We start from the raw sequence: 16,991 nt of genomic DNA, 5'->3' as shown, positions 1-16,991 counted from the left end.
AACTTTAGTAAGATTTTCTGCTCAAAGGCATTGGTGTTCCCATACCAGGTCGTAATGCAACCAGTCAATGCACTTTTCACCACACGTCTATAGAGGTTGGCAAGGTTTCTGATGACATGCTGAATCCCCACAGACTCCTGAGGAAGCCGAGGTGCTGTTGTGCTTTCTTTGCAACTACATTTATACGATGGGTCCAGGAGCTGATCAGGAATTGGACGTTAATGGGGGTGAACATTGATAAATAGGACTGATGAGTGGGTCAGGTAGACAAATCAGGAGGTGGGATGCGTGGAGACGGATCGGTTCATGCAAGTACCCAAGAGATAAAAGATAAATGGAGACACTAGAGGCAAATGTTCAAGCTAGGGGCAAAAATACAAACTGCTGGAGGAACCAGCATCTGTAGAGACAAGGGCATGATTGACATTTCGTCGCAAGACTCTGAGCAAGGGAAGTATGTGACTTACCTCAGTGGGGTCGCATTTAAAGCTACTATTATGGGAAGTCAATTTCCCTAACATTTCAACAGAAGGACCACAGAGCATGGAGTGATCTCATCCCATGAGCCGATAATGACAAAATTTCACAATGACCAATCTCAAATGGAGCTTCCAATTTGAAATTCTGAAGTGCTGAGCTTTGAACCCCGAAGTCACTGCATACATGCTCCACATGGGAAATAATGCAGTTTGAGAATTATGTAGAAATATATATCAAGGTGATATCTCCATTCATGTTACAGGCCAAAACTTCAGGGGCTAATTGCAGGACAATTACTCATAAATCTATCAGGAAGTTAAGGAGAGATCTTTTTCCTCAGAGTTAGAATGTAATTTTCTGGATTACAAGGAATACCCATAGCAAATATCAAATTGGATAAACATGAGGGTGAAAAATGTGTTGATCAGGCTGGATGCAGGCAGGAGGAGGCACATGTTTAGCTTATGCAACGGGATAGGCCAACAGGTTACATTGGCTGTTAACATTTAATAGTTGGTTGTTCGGTGACGACGAGGTTGAAGGATTACATTGTGCTATGAAATGGAATTAATTTAAGCTAATGTGTACACACAGGTTAGGAAAAATTATCTGATACCATGGTACACTTCTCATGAATAGTCATCAAACTGAAACATTAGCTCTTTTTCTCTCTCCACGGATACTCAATGACATGCTGTGTGTTTCCTGCTGTTTCTAATATTTTCAGTTTTTGTTCTTTTAATTCAGAGAAGACAAAGTTGGAAGAGAGAGAGAGTATGATAGAGATGAGCTGAGCAGAAGGGGGCTCAGTGCAGGCTGGAGAACACACCAAACAGCTCTTAAAGCTAAAAGAATTGGAGGAGTTCAAGCAAATCATTGTTTAATTGTTAAATATTCTTTGATCAGCAGTTTCGTAATTTAGAATGTGCTTGTTATACGCTACAGCTCAGAGCACCAAATTTCTTATGATTATTTTGATTCAGTAACCAAGTACAGTAGTTGCAGTGTAACAATTATTAAGCATATTGTGGAGAAGTAGGTTTTGCATGAACTGTGCCTCCTCACCGGCCACCATACACAGTCTGCCAGGTACCGTGGATGCACTTCACCGACGTTGGCTCCTTTGGAATCATTTGATCATGAAGGAGCAGTGAAGATGAAGGGTTGAGACAAATTTATCATTAACCAGGTAGGTTCAAACAAGAAACCTAAATGAACATAATTTACATCCTGGAGATTCTGTAACTACATTGTTATATTTGTTGGTAGAGGTTGCAAATTGGGAAATGCTGTTCAAGGAGTCAAAGTGATGAACTGCAACACACTGAGAAGATTGTGCATACTGTATTTACTGTTTCCCAGAAGTGGAGGGAATCAATGTTTAGAGTATTTGATGGAGTCTCAATCAAACGGAACTGCTTTGACTGGAAAGGTGTTGGAGTTGTTGGTACCTACACTGATCCAAGCAAGTGGAGAGCATTCCATCACACTCCTGAGTTTTGCCCTGTGAAAAATGGAAAGGTTTTGGGGTGACAGGAGGTGAGTCACTCGCTATTGGGCATCTAGCCTCAAATCTGCTCTTATACCTACTGTATTTATCTGGCAGACCCAGCTGAGCTTCTGAATAATAGTGACATCCAGAAATAATGATGGTGGAAAACTTGGTGATGGTAATGACAGATGATATGTCACTAGATTTGTTGAAGATCTGTTGGAAGTGGTCATATTTCTGGCACATCTTTGATGTCAAAGTAACTTGCCTCTGTTAATTTGAGAGTTTTATACTGGACCAAAGTATCTAGTGCTGAAAAAAATCTCACTAGAATCTCAAATTAAATTTCTAATGGGGCACAAAGAAAACTAGGTGCTATTTAATCCAGTCCGAGTTGGGTCGGTTTTCAACTGCACGGGACTGTTCTTTTCAGAGTCGGAATAAAGACGAAAGAAACTGCAAAGTCAACAAGACCAAAGTCCATCTCTATAAATCTGCAAAAGTGAGATGCAAGCAGCATTTAAAACCCAGCAAACGAAAGAGGTGAACAAACAGGTTGCAAAATATGATACAATAATAAAAGTCTTTTGAAATTTAATGTTAAATGCAAGAGAGTGACATTGTTGAAAGGGTTTTATTAAGGCTTTGCTTTTATCGGTATGCTGTTTATTGATTTGTGTTAACCTTTTCGGCACTGTGTCAGCTTTTGTGATTTGTTGCTGTTGCTGTGTTCACCAGCCTGGAATACAGACTCAGTCAGCTTGGTTTATATGTGTGCATTGTAGGATTTCTCCCTCTAATTTTTTAGATTTTTAAATTGGGAGAGAGTTCTACCCTATAACTGTTCAGGAATGCAAACTATTCTGTTCTGAAAAATGCCACCAAACTTCTATCCAAGCAGCAACACAAATGGGCTTGAAATGAGACTGCAATATGAAAGCATTATTCCAGCCTAGAAGTTATTTATAAGAGCATGTTCATATGCAGCATACTAAAAATCTTATTCTGCTGGTGTGCAGATCATGTATTTAGCCAATTGTTTCTCCACGACCCAATTGGTGGGCATTGCGCAGACTCATCGGTTTTCTAAGAATTTCCACAACGTTTTTTTTCCCATTCACTGTCTACTGAGGTCTAGATCTAGTTCAAGCAATGCAGAATCCAACAAAACATCCAGATATGACCTTTGAAAGATAATCTTAGAGTGAAGAGGCAACTCCCAATAAAGCAAGATGCAGAAGTGGATGCACAACAGCTGTGGCTGCATTTGCATACCATTACCTCTTATAACGTGAAACCTAACAACATCAATGGCAGTGATGCTTCACTCTCTGATGCACTGAACATTTTCCATACACACTTTAAAAGCTAGAATCATATTACACCTGTGTGAGTCCCCATAGGATCCAGTGACCCTATGATCTCTGTCTCAGAAGCTTTGAAGAACCCTTGCAAGGTGTCAGGCTGTGAAGGTGTATCTGGCATGGTACTGAAAATCTGGCCAACCAACTGGCCAGAGTGTCTTCAATTTCACACTGCTGCTGTCTGTGCTTCCCACCTACTACAAAAAGGCAACGATCACACTGGTGCCCAAGAAGAACGGTGTGAGCTCCCTCAATACCTATCACCTGTTTATGGCTAAAATTAACTCTTGCCCGATCATGGGCCTGGACCCACAGCAATTCAACCACTACCACAACAGGTCAACAAAACATGTAATCTCACTGGATCTTTGGAGCACCCAGACAAATGCAAAACATATGTCAGGCTGTTAATTATAAATCACAGCTTGATGTTCAACACCATCATCTCTTCTTTACTAAGCTTCAAATCCTGGGCCTCGGTAACTTCCTCTGTAACTGGATCCTCAATGTCCTTAGGCCACGGTCATTACAGATCAGTACTAAAATCTCCTCTTCACTGGTAATCAACACAGGCATACCTCAAGGATGCATGCTTAGCTCACAGCTCTAATGTCATCTATAAATTTGCCGATGATACCTATGATGTTGGCAGCATCTCAGAAGGTGATAAGGGGGTGTACACGAGTGAGATAGATTGGCTGGTTGAGTGGTGTCTTAATAGTAACCTTACGCTCAGTATCAGAAAGCCAAGGAATTTATTAAAGGAAGGAAAAGTTGGAAAAACATTCTGGAGTTTAACCTAGATAAGTATGAGGTGTTGCACCTCAGTAGAGCAAATGCAAGGAGACAGTGCACTATTAAGGGCAAGATTCCTAACAGTGTTGCTGAGCAGAGAGATGTTGGGATCCAAGTCCATAGGTCCTTGAAAGTGGCTACACGGGTCGAGAAGGCTTATGGAATGCTTGCTTTTATTAGTTGAGGCATTGAGTTTGAAACTCAGGAGGTGATGTTGCAACTTTATAAAACCCTGTTTAGGCCACGTCTGGAGTATTCCATACAGTTCTGGTCGTTCCACTATAGGAAGGATGTTGAGGCTTTGGAGAGGGAGCAGAAGAGGTTTACCAGGATGCTGCCTGGTTTGGAAGGCGTGTACTGTCATGAGAGGCTGGACAAACTTGGTTTGTTTTCTCTGGAGCGCCGGAGGCTGAGGGGCGGTCTGATAGAGGTTTACAGGATTATGTGAGGCAAAGATAGAGTGAAAAGAGAGTATCTGTTTCCCAGGGTTGAAATGTCGAATACCAGAGTGCATGCTTTGAAGGTGAGAGAGAGTAGATTCAAAGAGGATATGAGAGGGTAAGTATTTTTACTCAGAGAGTGGTGCATGCCTGGAATGTGCTGCCTGGTTTGGTAGTAGAGATAAATACACTGGAGGCTTCTAAGAGATGTTTGGATAGGCACATGTATGTAAGGAAGGTGAAGGGATATGGACGTGGTGTAGGTAGGAGTGATTAATGTTTGGCTGTTTTTGATTTGCTTTTTAGCTGGTTCAGCACAACAATGTGGGCCGAATGGCCTGTTCCTGTGCTGAACTCTTCTATGTTCTATGCTCGAACTTGCAAACACCGGTCCTTGTTGAATGGTCAGTGGTGGAAAAGGTGTGTAGTCTCAGTTTCCTGTGTGTCAGTATGTCAGAGGATCTGTCCTGGGCACAACACATTAATGCAATCGCAAAGGAGGCACACCAACAGATCTAATTCATTAGGAGTTTGATTGATGACTCTTATCCATTTCCATGGAGACAGTTCTGGCCAGTTGCACCACAGCCTGATAGGGAGATTCAAAAGCACAGGGTCACAGGAGACTGAAGAGGGTTATAAATTCACAGGCACATCCCTATCACCAATGACGTCTTGAAGAGGCAGTCTCTCAGAAAGGTAGTATCCATCATTAAGGACCCTCACCACTCAGGTCATGCCCTCTCCTCATTACTACCATTGCGGAGGAGATACAGGAGCCTAGAGACTCATTCTCAATGATTCAAGAACAGCTTGGTCTCCTCCTCCCTCAGTCAATATCTGAATAGTATGTACAACCCATGAACACTACCTTCTTGTTCCTTATTTTTCTACTATTCATAAATTTTTGCAATTTACAGTAATTTTCTACCTTTGAAATCTACTGCTGCAACAAAGCAACAATTTTGACAACATAAGTCAGTGATAAAAAAACTTGATTCTCCACTCAATGTACTGATGATACCCCACTCACTCCCCCATTCACCTATTCCTCCGACTCTCCGTCATCCATCCCAACACACGTAAACAGTCCAAATTCAATAATGCCTCCAACACCCAATGTCCATTCAATGTCAGGACACAAGCCTCATATTGGCATGGTAGCACGGTGGTTAGCACAGCATCTTCCAGCACCAGCGAGCCAGGTTCATTTCCCACTGCTGTCTGTATGTTCTCCTGGTGACCATGTCGGTTTCCTCTGGGTGCTCCAGTTCCCTCCCACAATCCAAAGATGTACTGGTTGGTAGGTTGATTGGTCATTGTAAATTGTCCCGTGATTAGACTAGGATTAAATTTGGAGATTGCTGGGCGGTACTGCTGGAACAGCTGGAAGTGCCTATTGGATCAAGTAAATAATCCAGGTTCCTCATTCCAGATCAGATCTTTGCCACCTCTCCTAGATTTCTGTTAACCACCCCAACTCCCAACAGTGGGGGAGCCACTTGTTTCCAGCTTGGCAGTGGAGAACAGCACAGTGTACATACTTAAGTGAATAAGGTTTGTCTGACATACAGAAAGCGTTGGACCTTCTGCAGAATACTCCTGGAGTCAGGAGGAGGGGAAGTTGGCACCAGACTGCAATCTGTCCCCTGTACAATATCACATACCATGTCTTTCCAGGCAAGAAATAATTTCTGGGCCACAGTGCCTAGTTTCCTAGATGTCAGTTACTCCAAGTACCATTCCAAATCACTGTTTGATAATTTTTTTAACTAAAGGGTAGACTCGCTGAACATTACAGAAATCTACTGAAATCCAAAAATTATGAAGAGAAATATTTAGAAGTACTCTTTAAAAGTAATAAGTGTTCAGCAAATGCATAGGTCTTGGTGGTAAAATTAATCAGCTCCATCTTGGGTACTAGCCTCCAAGACATCTTCAAGGACCAGCGCCTCGGAAAGGTGGTGTTCATCATTAAGAACCCCCCACAACTCAGGACATGCCCTCTGCTCATTATTTCCATCAGGTAGGAGGTACAGAAGCCTGAAGGCACACACTTATCGATCCAGGAGCACCTTCTTCCCCTCTGCCATCTGATTTTTGAATGGACATTGAACCCATGAACAGTACCTCACTACTTTGTTTCATTTCTGTTTTTGTACTGTTTATTTTAAACCAACTATTTTATATAGATATATATATATATATATTTAGTAATTTTTTTCTATATTTTATCATTGAACTATTGACATCAATGGTTCTGGGGTTGAGAGGGTGAAAGGCTTTAAGTTCCTCAGCATAAACATCACTGAGGATCTCACATGGTCTATGCACACCAGCTGTGTGGTGAAAAAGGCACAACAACGCATCTTTCACCTCAGACAGTTTAAGTTTGGTGCGGGCCCCCAAATCCTCAGAACCTTCTACGGGAGCACGATTGAAAGCATCCTGACTGGCAGCATCACTGCCTGGTATGGGAACTGTACCTCGCTTAATTGCAGAACTCTGCAGAGAGTGGTGCGGACAGTCCAACACGCCTGTTGATGTGAACTTCCCATGATTCAGGACATTTACAAAACAAGTATGTAAAAAGGGCCCAAAGGATCATTGGGGGCCTGAGTCGCCCCAACCACAAACTGCTCCAGCTGCTACCATCTGGAAAATGGTACCACAGCATAAAAACCAGGACCATCAGGCTCCAGAACAGCTTCTTCAACCAGGCCATCAGACTGATTAATTCATGCTGACACAACTGTATTTCTATGCTATATTGACTATTCTGTTGTACATACTAGCTACAGTATTACAATTTACTATAATTGCACGTTGCACATTTAGACGGAGACTTAACGAAGAATTTTACTCCTCATGTATATGAAGGATGTAAGTAATAAGGTCAATTAAATTCAATGTATTGCACTGTACTGCTGCCATAAGATTAATAAATTTCACGATTATGGCGGTGACAGTAATAAACCTGATTCTGATCTTTAAAGCTCCACTTTGAAAGTGGGGACTTTTCACCCGAAGTATAGGCCTCTCACCGCTAGATGGCGATATGCTGGAGTTAGGAAGCGAGTTCAGCGGGAGACACGTCGTCCACGATCCCGCTTCTTTGCCGAGTTCAGCCGCACTGAGGAGGAGGAGGAGGAGGAGAGGTGAGTGAGTGTCAGAGCTGGCCAGTGTCTCTGCAGTCTGAATGTCAGTATTTCTTTTGGCTTGCCCTCCTTGTTCTCGGTTAATGACTGCTGATTCATGTTTAATGGGTATCGTTGTTGGCGAGTCCCTCTGCACCTTCACTTCCTGCCTTTTTAATTTGCAGAGAATCAAAATGGGAAAGTGGAGGAATGGTGCGGTGCACAATCCATTTATATAGAGCATTTTATTTTTCATCACTAATTTTGAATCAAAATGAATAATCAAAATCTAATCTCTCAGAAATTAATGTAATAAATGGGAAAGAAAATAAAATTTTAGTCTCAGTAAATAATAGCTTGTTTTTTGTACAACTATATTATAATTGTTCATTCACGGTGTTATTCTGAAAACCATGTGAACAACAATAAATTGCTAGAAATCTTATTATTTTGACAGAACAAAAAAATTGTATTAAGGCCTAGAAATTTGACAACACATTGTTGAAACAAAAGTGTCAGGATGGCTTAAGCAGGGACAGGGGCTGTCAATCTCTGAGCCCCTCGCACCTTGTGAGAAAATTTAATGCAGATTTTTGTTCGTGTTGGAAATGCACTGTTGCCATGATGCCATCAGGAACAGTGGAGTGGCCACTGTCTGCACTCCAGCCTCTGGGTCTGAGAAACCATGGTCACTGGTCGTGCAGAAGATGTATCTTTCCCTAAGGATGCTTCCTCTGAAACTAGCTATTAAAATGCCCAGTTGTATACTTCATACTGAATATTCCTTGCACCTCTGACTCCATTTCTGCAGTCAGAACTTTTTAACACACACAAAATGCTGGAGGAACTCAGCGGGTCAGACAGCATGTATGGGAATGAATGAACAGTCAATATTTCGGGCCAAGACCCTTCTTCAGGACTGAACTGTAAGGGGGGAAGGTGCCAGAATGAAAAGGTGGTGAAGGGGAAAGAGGCTAGCTAAAAGGTGATAAGATAGGTTAAGCTAAGTGGGTAGGAAAAGTAAAGGGCAGCGGAAGACGGAATCTAATAGGAGAGGAGAGTGGACGATAGTAGAAAGGGAAGGAGGTGGGGGGGCAGGGTGAGTAATAGGCAGGTGAGAATAGGCAAAAGGTCAGAGGGGGGAATAGAAGAAAAGGGGAGGGGGAGGGAAAATATTTTTTACTGGAAGGAGAAATCTATATTCATGTCATCTGGTTGGAGGCTACCCAGACAGGATGTACTGTGTTGCTCCTCCACCTGAGGGTGGCCTCATCTTTGCACAAGAGGAGGCTGTGGACTGACATGTTGGCATGGGAATTGGAATTAAAATGTTTGGCCACCAGGAAGTTCCACTTCGGATGGATGGAGTGGAGGTGCTTGACAAAGCAGTCCCCTAGTTTATCACAGGTCTCACCAATGTAGAGGAGAACTGTCTGCACTAATTCCAGCTTCCCGTCATCATACCATAAGCTGCTCAACTTGAATGGTATGGTTATGGAACACTGGGGTCAAAGACTTCACAGGAGGCCACAGAGACCGTATGGGAGAAATCATAGGGCAAGTGCGGTCATCTCCAAAGCATTATCCAGAGATCCATAGCTAGATTTCTCAGAGAAACAATCATTCCTGCTGCTCTCCTCACTCTCTCCCAGGGCCACAGTTATTCCTGTCCGCACTCGCTCTCAGGGCCACGGTTATTCCTGTCCTCACTCTCTCAGGGCCACGGTTATTCCTGTCCTCACTCTCTCCAGGGCCACGGTTATTCCTGTCCTCACTCTCTCTCAGGGCCACGGTTATTCCTGTCCTCACTCTCTCCAGGGCCATGGTTATTCCTGTCCTCACTGTCTCCAGGGCCATGGTTATTCCTGTCCGCACTCTCTCTCAGGGCCATGGTTATTCCTGTCCGCACTCTCTCTCAGGGCCATGGTTATTCCTGTCCGCACTCTCTCTCAGGGCCATGGTTATTCCTGTCCGCACTCTCTCTCAGGGCCACGGTTATTCCTGTCCTCACTCTCTCTCAGGGCCACGGTTATTCCTGTCCTCACTCTCTCCAGGGCCATGGTTATTCCTGTCCTCACTGTCTCCAGGGCCATGGTTATTCCTGTCCGCACTCTCTCTCAGGGCCATGGTTATTCCTGTCCGCACTCTCTCTCAGGGCCACGGTTATTCCTGTCCTCACTCTCTCAGGGCCACGGTTATTCCTGTCCTCACTCTCTCTCAGGGCCACGGTTATTCCTGTCCTCACTCTCTCTCAGGGCCATGGTTATTCCTGTCCTCACTCTCTCCAGGGCCATGGTTATTCCTATCCTCACTCTCTCTCTCAGGGCCACGGTTATTCCTGTCCTCACTCTCTCCAGGGCCACGGTTATTCCTGTCCTCACTCTCTCTCAGGGCCATGGTTATTCCTGTCCTCACTCTCTCCAGGGCCACGGTTATTCCTGTCCTCACTCTCTCTCAGGGCCACGGTTATTCCTGTCCTCACTCTCTCCAAGGCCACGGTTATTCCTGTCCTCACTCCCTCCAGGGCCACGGTTATTCCTGTCCTCACTCCCTCCAGGGCCACAGTTATTCCTGTCCTCACTCTCTCCAGGGCCACGGTTATTCCTGTCCTCACTCTCTCCAGGGCCACGGTTATTCCTGACCCCACTCTCTCTCAAGGCCATGGTTATTCCTGTCCTCACTCTCTCTCAGGGCCATGGTTATTCCTGTCCTCACTCTCTCTCAGGGCCACGGTTAATCCTGTCCTCACTCTCTCTCAGGGCCATGGTTATTCCTGTCCTCACTCTCTCTCAGGGCCACGGTTATTCCTGTCCTCACTCTCTCTCAGGGCCACGGTTATTCCTGTCCTCACTCTCTCTCAGGGCCACGGTTATTCCTGTCCTCACTGTCTCCAGGGCCACGGTTATTCCTGTCCTCACTCTCTCTCAGGGCCACGGTTATTCCTGTCCTCACTCTCTCCAGGGCCATGGTTATTCCTGTCCTCACTGTCTCCAGGGCCATGGTTATTCCTGTCCGCACTCTCTCTCAGGGCCATGGTTATTCCTGTCCGCACTCTCTCTCAGGGCCACGGTTATTCCTGTCCGCACTCTCTCTCAGGGCCACGGTTATTCCTGTCCTCACTCTCTCAGGGCAACGGTTATTCCTGTCCTCACTCTCTCCAGGGCCACGGTTATTCCTGTCCTCACTGTCTCCAGGTCCATGGTTATTCCTGTCCGCACTCTCTCTCAAGGCCACGGTTATTCCTGTCCGCACTCTCTCTCAGGGCCACGGTTATTCCTGTCCTCACTCTCTCAGGGCCACGGTTATTCCTGTCCTCACTCTCTCAGGGCCACGGTTATTCCTGTCCTCACTCTCTCCAGGGCCACGGTTATTCCTGTCCTCACTCTCTCTCAGGGCCATGGTTATTCCTGTCCTCACTCTCTCTCAGGGCCACGGTTATTCCTGTCCTCACTCTTTCTCAGGGCCACGGTTATTCCTGTCCTCACTCTCTCAGGGCCACGGTTATTCCTGTCCTCACTCTCTCTCAGGGCCACGGTTATTCCTGTCCTCACTCCCTCCAGGGCCACGGTTATTCCTGTCCTCACTCTCTCCAGGGCCACGGTTATTCCTGTCCTCACTCTCTCCAGGGCCACGGTTATTCCTGTCCTCACTCTCTCCAGGGCCACGGTTATTCCTGACCCCACTCTCTCTCAAGGCCATGGTTATTCCTGTCCTCACTGTCTCTCAGGGCCACGGTTATTCCTGTCCTCACTCTCTCTCAGGGCCACGGTTATTCCTGTCCTCACTCTCTCTCAGGGGCACGGTTATTCCTGTCCTCACTCCCTCCAGGGGCACGGTTATTCCTGTCCTCACTCTCTCCAGGGCCACGGTTATTCCTGTCCTCACTCTCTCCAGGGCCATGGTTATTCCTGTCCTCACTGTCTCCAGGGCCACGGTTATTCCTGTCCTCACTCTCTCAGGGCCACGGTTATTCCTGTCCTTACTCTCTCAGGCCCACGGTTATTCCTGTCCTCACTCTCTCCAGGGCCACGGTTATTCCTGTCCTCACTCTCTCTCAGGGCCACGGTTATTTCTGTCCTCACTCTCTCTCAGGGCCACGGTTATTCCTGTCCTCACTCTTTCTCAGGGCCACTGTTATTTCTGTCCTCACTCTCTCAGGGCCACGGTTATTCCTGTCCTCACTCTCTCTCAGGGCCACGGTTATTCCTGTCCTCACTCTCTCTCAGGGCCACGGTTATTCCTGTCCTCACTCTCTCTCAGGGCCATGGTTATTCCTGTCCGCACTCTTTCTCAGGGCCACGGTTATTTCTGTCCTCACTCTCTCAGGGCCACGGTTATTCCTGTCCTCACTCTCTCCAGGGCCACGGTTATTCCTGTCCTCACTCTCTCAGGGCCACGGTTATTCCTGTCCTCACTCTCTCCAGGGCCACGGTTATTCCCGTCCTCATTCTCTCCAGGGCCATGGTTATTCCTGTCCTCACTCTCTCCAGGGCCATGGTTATTCCTGTCCTCACTCTCTCTCAGGGCCACGGTTATTCCTGTCCTCACTCTCTCAGGGCCATGGTTATTCCTGTCCTCACTCTCTTCAGGCCACGGTTATTCCTGTCTTCACTCTCTCTCAGGGACACTGTTATTCCTGTCCTCACTCTCTCCCAGGGCCACGGTTATTCCTGTCCTCACTCTCTCAGGGCCACGGTTATTCCTGTCCTCACTCCCTCCAGGGCCACGGTTATTCCTGTCCTCACTCCCTCCAGGGCCACGGTTATTCCTGTCCTCACTCTCTCCAGGGCCACGGTTATTCCCGTCCTCATTCTCTCCAGGGCCATGGTTATTCCTGTCCTCACTCTCTCCCAGGGCCACGTTTATTCCTGTCCTCACTCTCTCCCAGGGCCACCGTTATTCCTGTCCTCACTGTCTCCAGGGCCACGGTTATTCCTGTCCTCACTGTCTCCAGGGCCACGGTTATTCCTGTCCTCACTCTCTCTCAGGGCCACGGTTATTCCTGTCCTCACTCTCTCTCAGGGCCATGGTTATTCCTGTCCTCACTCTCTCTCTCTGGGCCACGGTTATTCCTGTCCTCACTCTCCCAGGGCCCCTGTTATTCCTGTCCTCACTCTCCCAGGGCCACGGTTATTCCTGTCCTCACTCTCCCAGGGCCCCTGTTATTCCTGTCCTCACTCTCTCTCAGGGCCACGGTTATTCCTGTCCTCACTCTCTCAGGGCCACGGTTATTCCTGTCCTCACTCTCTCAGGGCCATGGTTATTCCTGTCCTCACTCTCTCCAGGGCCATGGTTATTCCTGTCCTCACTCTCCCAGGGCCCCTGTTATTCCTGTCCTCACTCTCCCAGGGCCACGGTTATTCCTGTCCTCACTCTCCCAGGGCCCCTGTTATTCCTGTCCTCACTCTCCCAGGGCCCCTGTTATTCCTGTCCTCACTCTCCCAGGGCCCCTGTTATTCCTGTCCTCACTCTCCCAGGGCCCCTGTTATTCCTGTCCTCACTCTCCCAGGGCCACGGTTATTCCTGTCCTCACTCTCCCAGGGCCCCTGTTATTCCTGTCCTCACTCTCTCTCAGGGCCACGGTTATTCCTGTCCTCACTCTCTCCAGGGCCACGGTTATTCCTGTCCTCCCTCTCTCCAGGGCCACGGTTATTCCTGTCCTCATTCTCTCCAGGGCCACGGTTATTCCTGTCCTCACTCTCTCCAGGGCCATGGTTATTCCTGCAATTCTCCTCACTCTCTCCCAGTGCCATGGTTATTCCTGTCCTCACTCTCTCCCAGGGCCACGGTTATTCCTGCTGCTCAGTTTACTCTGTCCCAGGGCCATGGTTCAAAGGTTCGTTTTACTGTCAAAGTATACATCTCTGAAAATCAGCAGTTCTCTGCGTGGCTGTGAAACCAAGAAAGAAAAGAAAAGCAGCACAATCATCAACCCCCCAAATCCCTCCTCCCCGTTTATCAAAAACAAACAAAAATGGAACAGGTATAACAACCCCCAAATCCCTCTTCCCTGTTTATCAAAAACAAACAATAACGGAACAGGTATAACAACCCCCAAATCCCTCTTCCCTGTTTATCAAAAACAAACAAAAACAGAACAGGTATAACAACCCCCAAATCCCTCTTCCCTGTTTATCAAAAACAAACAAAAACAGAACAGGTATAACAACCCCCAAATCCCTCTTCCCCGTTTATCAAAAACTAACAAAAACAGAACAGGTATAACAACCCCCAAATCCCTCCTCCCCATTTATCAAAAACTAACAAAAACAGAACAGGTATAACAACCCCCAAATCCCTCTTCCCCATTTATCAAAAACTAACAAAAACAGAACAGGTATAACAACCCCCAAATCCCTCCTCCCTGTTTATCAAAAACTAACAAAAACAGAACAGGTATAACAACCCCCAAATCCCTCCTCCCTGTTTATCAAAAACTAACAAAAACAGAACAGGTATAACAACCCCTAAATCCCTCCTCCCCATTTATCAAAAACTAACAAAAACAGAACAGGTATAACAACCCCCAAATCCCTCCTCCCTGTTTATCAAAAACTAACAAAAACAGAACAGGTATAACAACCCCCAAATCCCTCCTCCCCATTTATCAAAAACTAACAAAAACAGAACAGGTATAACAACCCCCAAATCCCTCCTCCCTGTTTATCAAAAACCAACAAAAACAGATCTGGCACATGGACCCCCAAATCCCTCCTCCCGCCCAGAGTTAGCAATAATAGGCATTTTGCTTTAGTTTGAGGCTCTTAGATAGACACGTGACTATGAAGGGGATGGAAGGATATGGATGATATGCAGGAGCAGGACATTTAAGGTAAACCGACATCAGAATCAGCACAACATGCTGGGCCAGCTGGCCTGTCCATCACTGTGCAGATCTATACTCGTTCATGTTACACATCAAACAACTTATTTGTCAATGATAGGTTGCAGATTCTTTGTACACTTAGCAATCCAGTTGTTATATATCTAATTTCAGTCATTTATTTGATCATTCCATTGAATTGTTTGTATGCTTTTTCATCTATTAAAATCATGTGACCACTCATAATTGTAGCCTCACGCACAAGGGTGTAAGTTGCACGCTGTGAAGGGGTTATTGCTCCACTTTTCAATTTGATAGCTCTCAGTCCCACTAACTCAGTTCAAGAATATGAACTGCATGCCAAATGTTCAACAATAATTGTTGGTAACCTCTGAATTGGGAATGAATATATTAATTTCTCCCTTAAGGCAAGAAGGGTAGTTTTTAATTATAATTATTTGACTGGAGCTTAGGTTTAAATTACTTAATTCAATACCAAATAGTGATCAAACGTCTGATTTTCTTTATTGGATTAGTTCTGCAATACACTTGATAATTTGGATACCATGTGGTAAGTAATTATCAGTTCACAGTTACTTTTTTGGAAAGGGAGTAGAAAACCTCAGTATTATCAAGGCAATCATTACATACGGATGACCTTGTTGCATTGATCGCAAAAGGAATGGGTGAGAGGTCAAATTCTCAAGAGCCACAAAACATTGTAAGACTTTAGCGTTTGCTTCTGGTTAAGGCTGAGGGAGTGATTTACATCCGTTGTTCTCTGCTTAATCCCAATAGCCAAGTCTCAGTTTAATTATTATTTACAAAACAACTGTACACTTTGTTCAGTTGAAAACTTCTACAGATGTATTGTGGGGAGCGTTCTGACAGGCTGCATCGTTGTCTGGTATGAGGGGGGGGGATTCAAAAGAAGTCAGTGAGAGTTGTAAATTAGCTCTACCTTGGGTACTAGCCGCCATACATCGCTGTATGTTGAAGACATCTTCAAGGAGCGGTGCCTCAGAAAGGCAGCATCCATCATTAAGGACCCCCATCACCCAGGACATGCTCTGTTCTCACTGTTAACCATCAGGAAGGAGATACAAAACCCTGAAGGCACAGGAACAGGCTCTTCCCCTCTGCCATTGGATCTTTAATTGGACGTTGAATCCATGAACACTTTTATCTCTGCTTTTGCACTATTTTTATTTAACTACTTAATATACATATATATATACTTACTGTAATTGATTGCTTTCCCTGTACTTATCATGTATTGCATTGTACTGCTGTCGCTAAGTTTACAAATTTCATGACATATGTCGGTAATATTAAACCGGGTTTTGATTGGTAAGTCTATTGTGTGTGCAGAGGACAAAAGCAGGTATGGAAAGAGATGAGAATGCAGTGTGTGATTAGATTGACTTTCCTCCTTTCTGATGAATAGTCTTCAACTTGAAGCCATAACCCTGCTTCTCTTTCCATGGATGCTGTCTGGTGTACTAAATATATCCAGTTTTTTTTTTTGCTGTTATATCATTAAAAATCCCAATAATATGATTGATGCTTTGAGGTGGCTGATTATGTAAATGAGCTTCTGGGACAGTGAGGCAGACATTCTTGAGGAAGGAATGCCACATGGAAGACACTGAGTTCATGGTCAATGTTTAACAAACCTGTCATTGTTCAAAGGGAAGGGCCAGTGGAAGAATTGTGCATGATTTCTGAAGCAAGTTTGGTTTCAGTTTCGTAAGTTTTTTACTCTGAAAAACTTTGTTCTTGATAGCCCTATCTTACTTAACTTCTTTTTTAAACCTTCTTTAACAGATCAAGCTTTTAGCATATGGAAAAGGAAAGGTATAATATGTTTTCGTGATCTCTTTTTTGAAGGTAGTTTGATGTCTTTTGACCAACTTTCCAACAAATTTAATTTACCTAAATCTAATTTTTTTAGATATTTACAAATTAGAAATTTTTTATATAAAGTTTTACCATCCTTTCCCAATTCAACTTTGATAGACTTTTCAGACATGATTTTTACCCTGAATCCTTGTCAGAAAGGATTAGTGGCTTTTATTTATAATAGGATTATGAAGATACAACCAGAAATATCAGGTAGAATTAAACAAGAGTGGGAAAAAGAACTTCAATATAATATATCAACAGAAAAATGGGAAAAAATTTTACAAATGGTTAATTCTTCTATATGTGCTAAACATGCTTTAATACAATTTAAGGTCGTACATAGAGCTCATATGTCTAAAGTTAAGCTTGCTCGATTCTATTCTCATATTAACCCTCAACGTGACAGATGTCATTCAGATGTGGCCTCATTGACCCACATGTTTTGGTCATGTCCCACTTTATATAACTATTGGAAGGACATATTTGCTACCCTTTCCTCAATTTGGAATATTGATTTACAACCTCATTTTATTACTGCAATTTTTGGTATACCAA

General features: G+C 44.7%; 1 protein-coding gene across 10 annotated transcripts in view; it reads left to right on the top strand.

Moving 5' to 3' along the window:
* The first annotated feature begins 1,160 nt into the window (after positions 1-1,160).
* Positions 1,161-16,991, top strand: part of khk (ketohexokinase) — a 111,885-nt gene continuing 96,054 nt past the window's right edge. The window contains exons 1-3 of one of the 10 annotated variants that reach the window (XM_059964678.1): positions 1,161-1,669; positions 1,750-2,019; positions 7,568-7,729. In XM_059964678.1, coding sequence (XP_059820661.1) covers positions 1,994-2,019; positions 7,568-7,729 — 188 coding nt within the window. In that variant the 5' untranslated portion in view covers positions 1,161-1,669; positions 1,750-1,993. Of the gene's footprint in view, positions 1,670-1,749; positions 2,020-7,567; positions 7,730-13,847; positions 16,389-16,991 lie in introns of those variants that run through there. The other 9 variants (XM_059964676.1, XM_059964669.1, XM_059964667.1 and 6 more) reach the window with 9 other exon arrangements.

Source organism: Hypanus sabinus, chromosome 3 (genome assembly GCF_030144855.1).
Source record: "Hypanus sabinus isolate sHypSab1 chromosome 3, sHypSab1.hap1, whole genome shotgun sequence".
NCBI classification, from domain to species: domain Eukaryota; kingdom Metazoa; phylum Chordata; class Chondrichthyes; order Myliobatiformes; family Dasyatidae; genus Hypanus; species Hypanus sabinus.
Note: the sequence above shows the minus strand (reverse complement) of the source record. Positions and strands in the feature narration are given on the sequence as shown.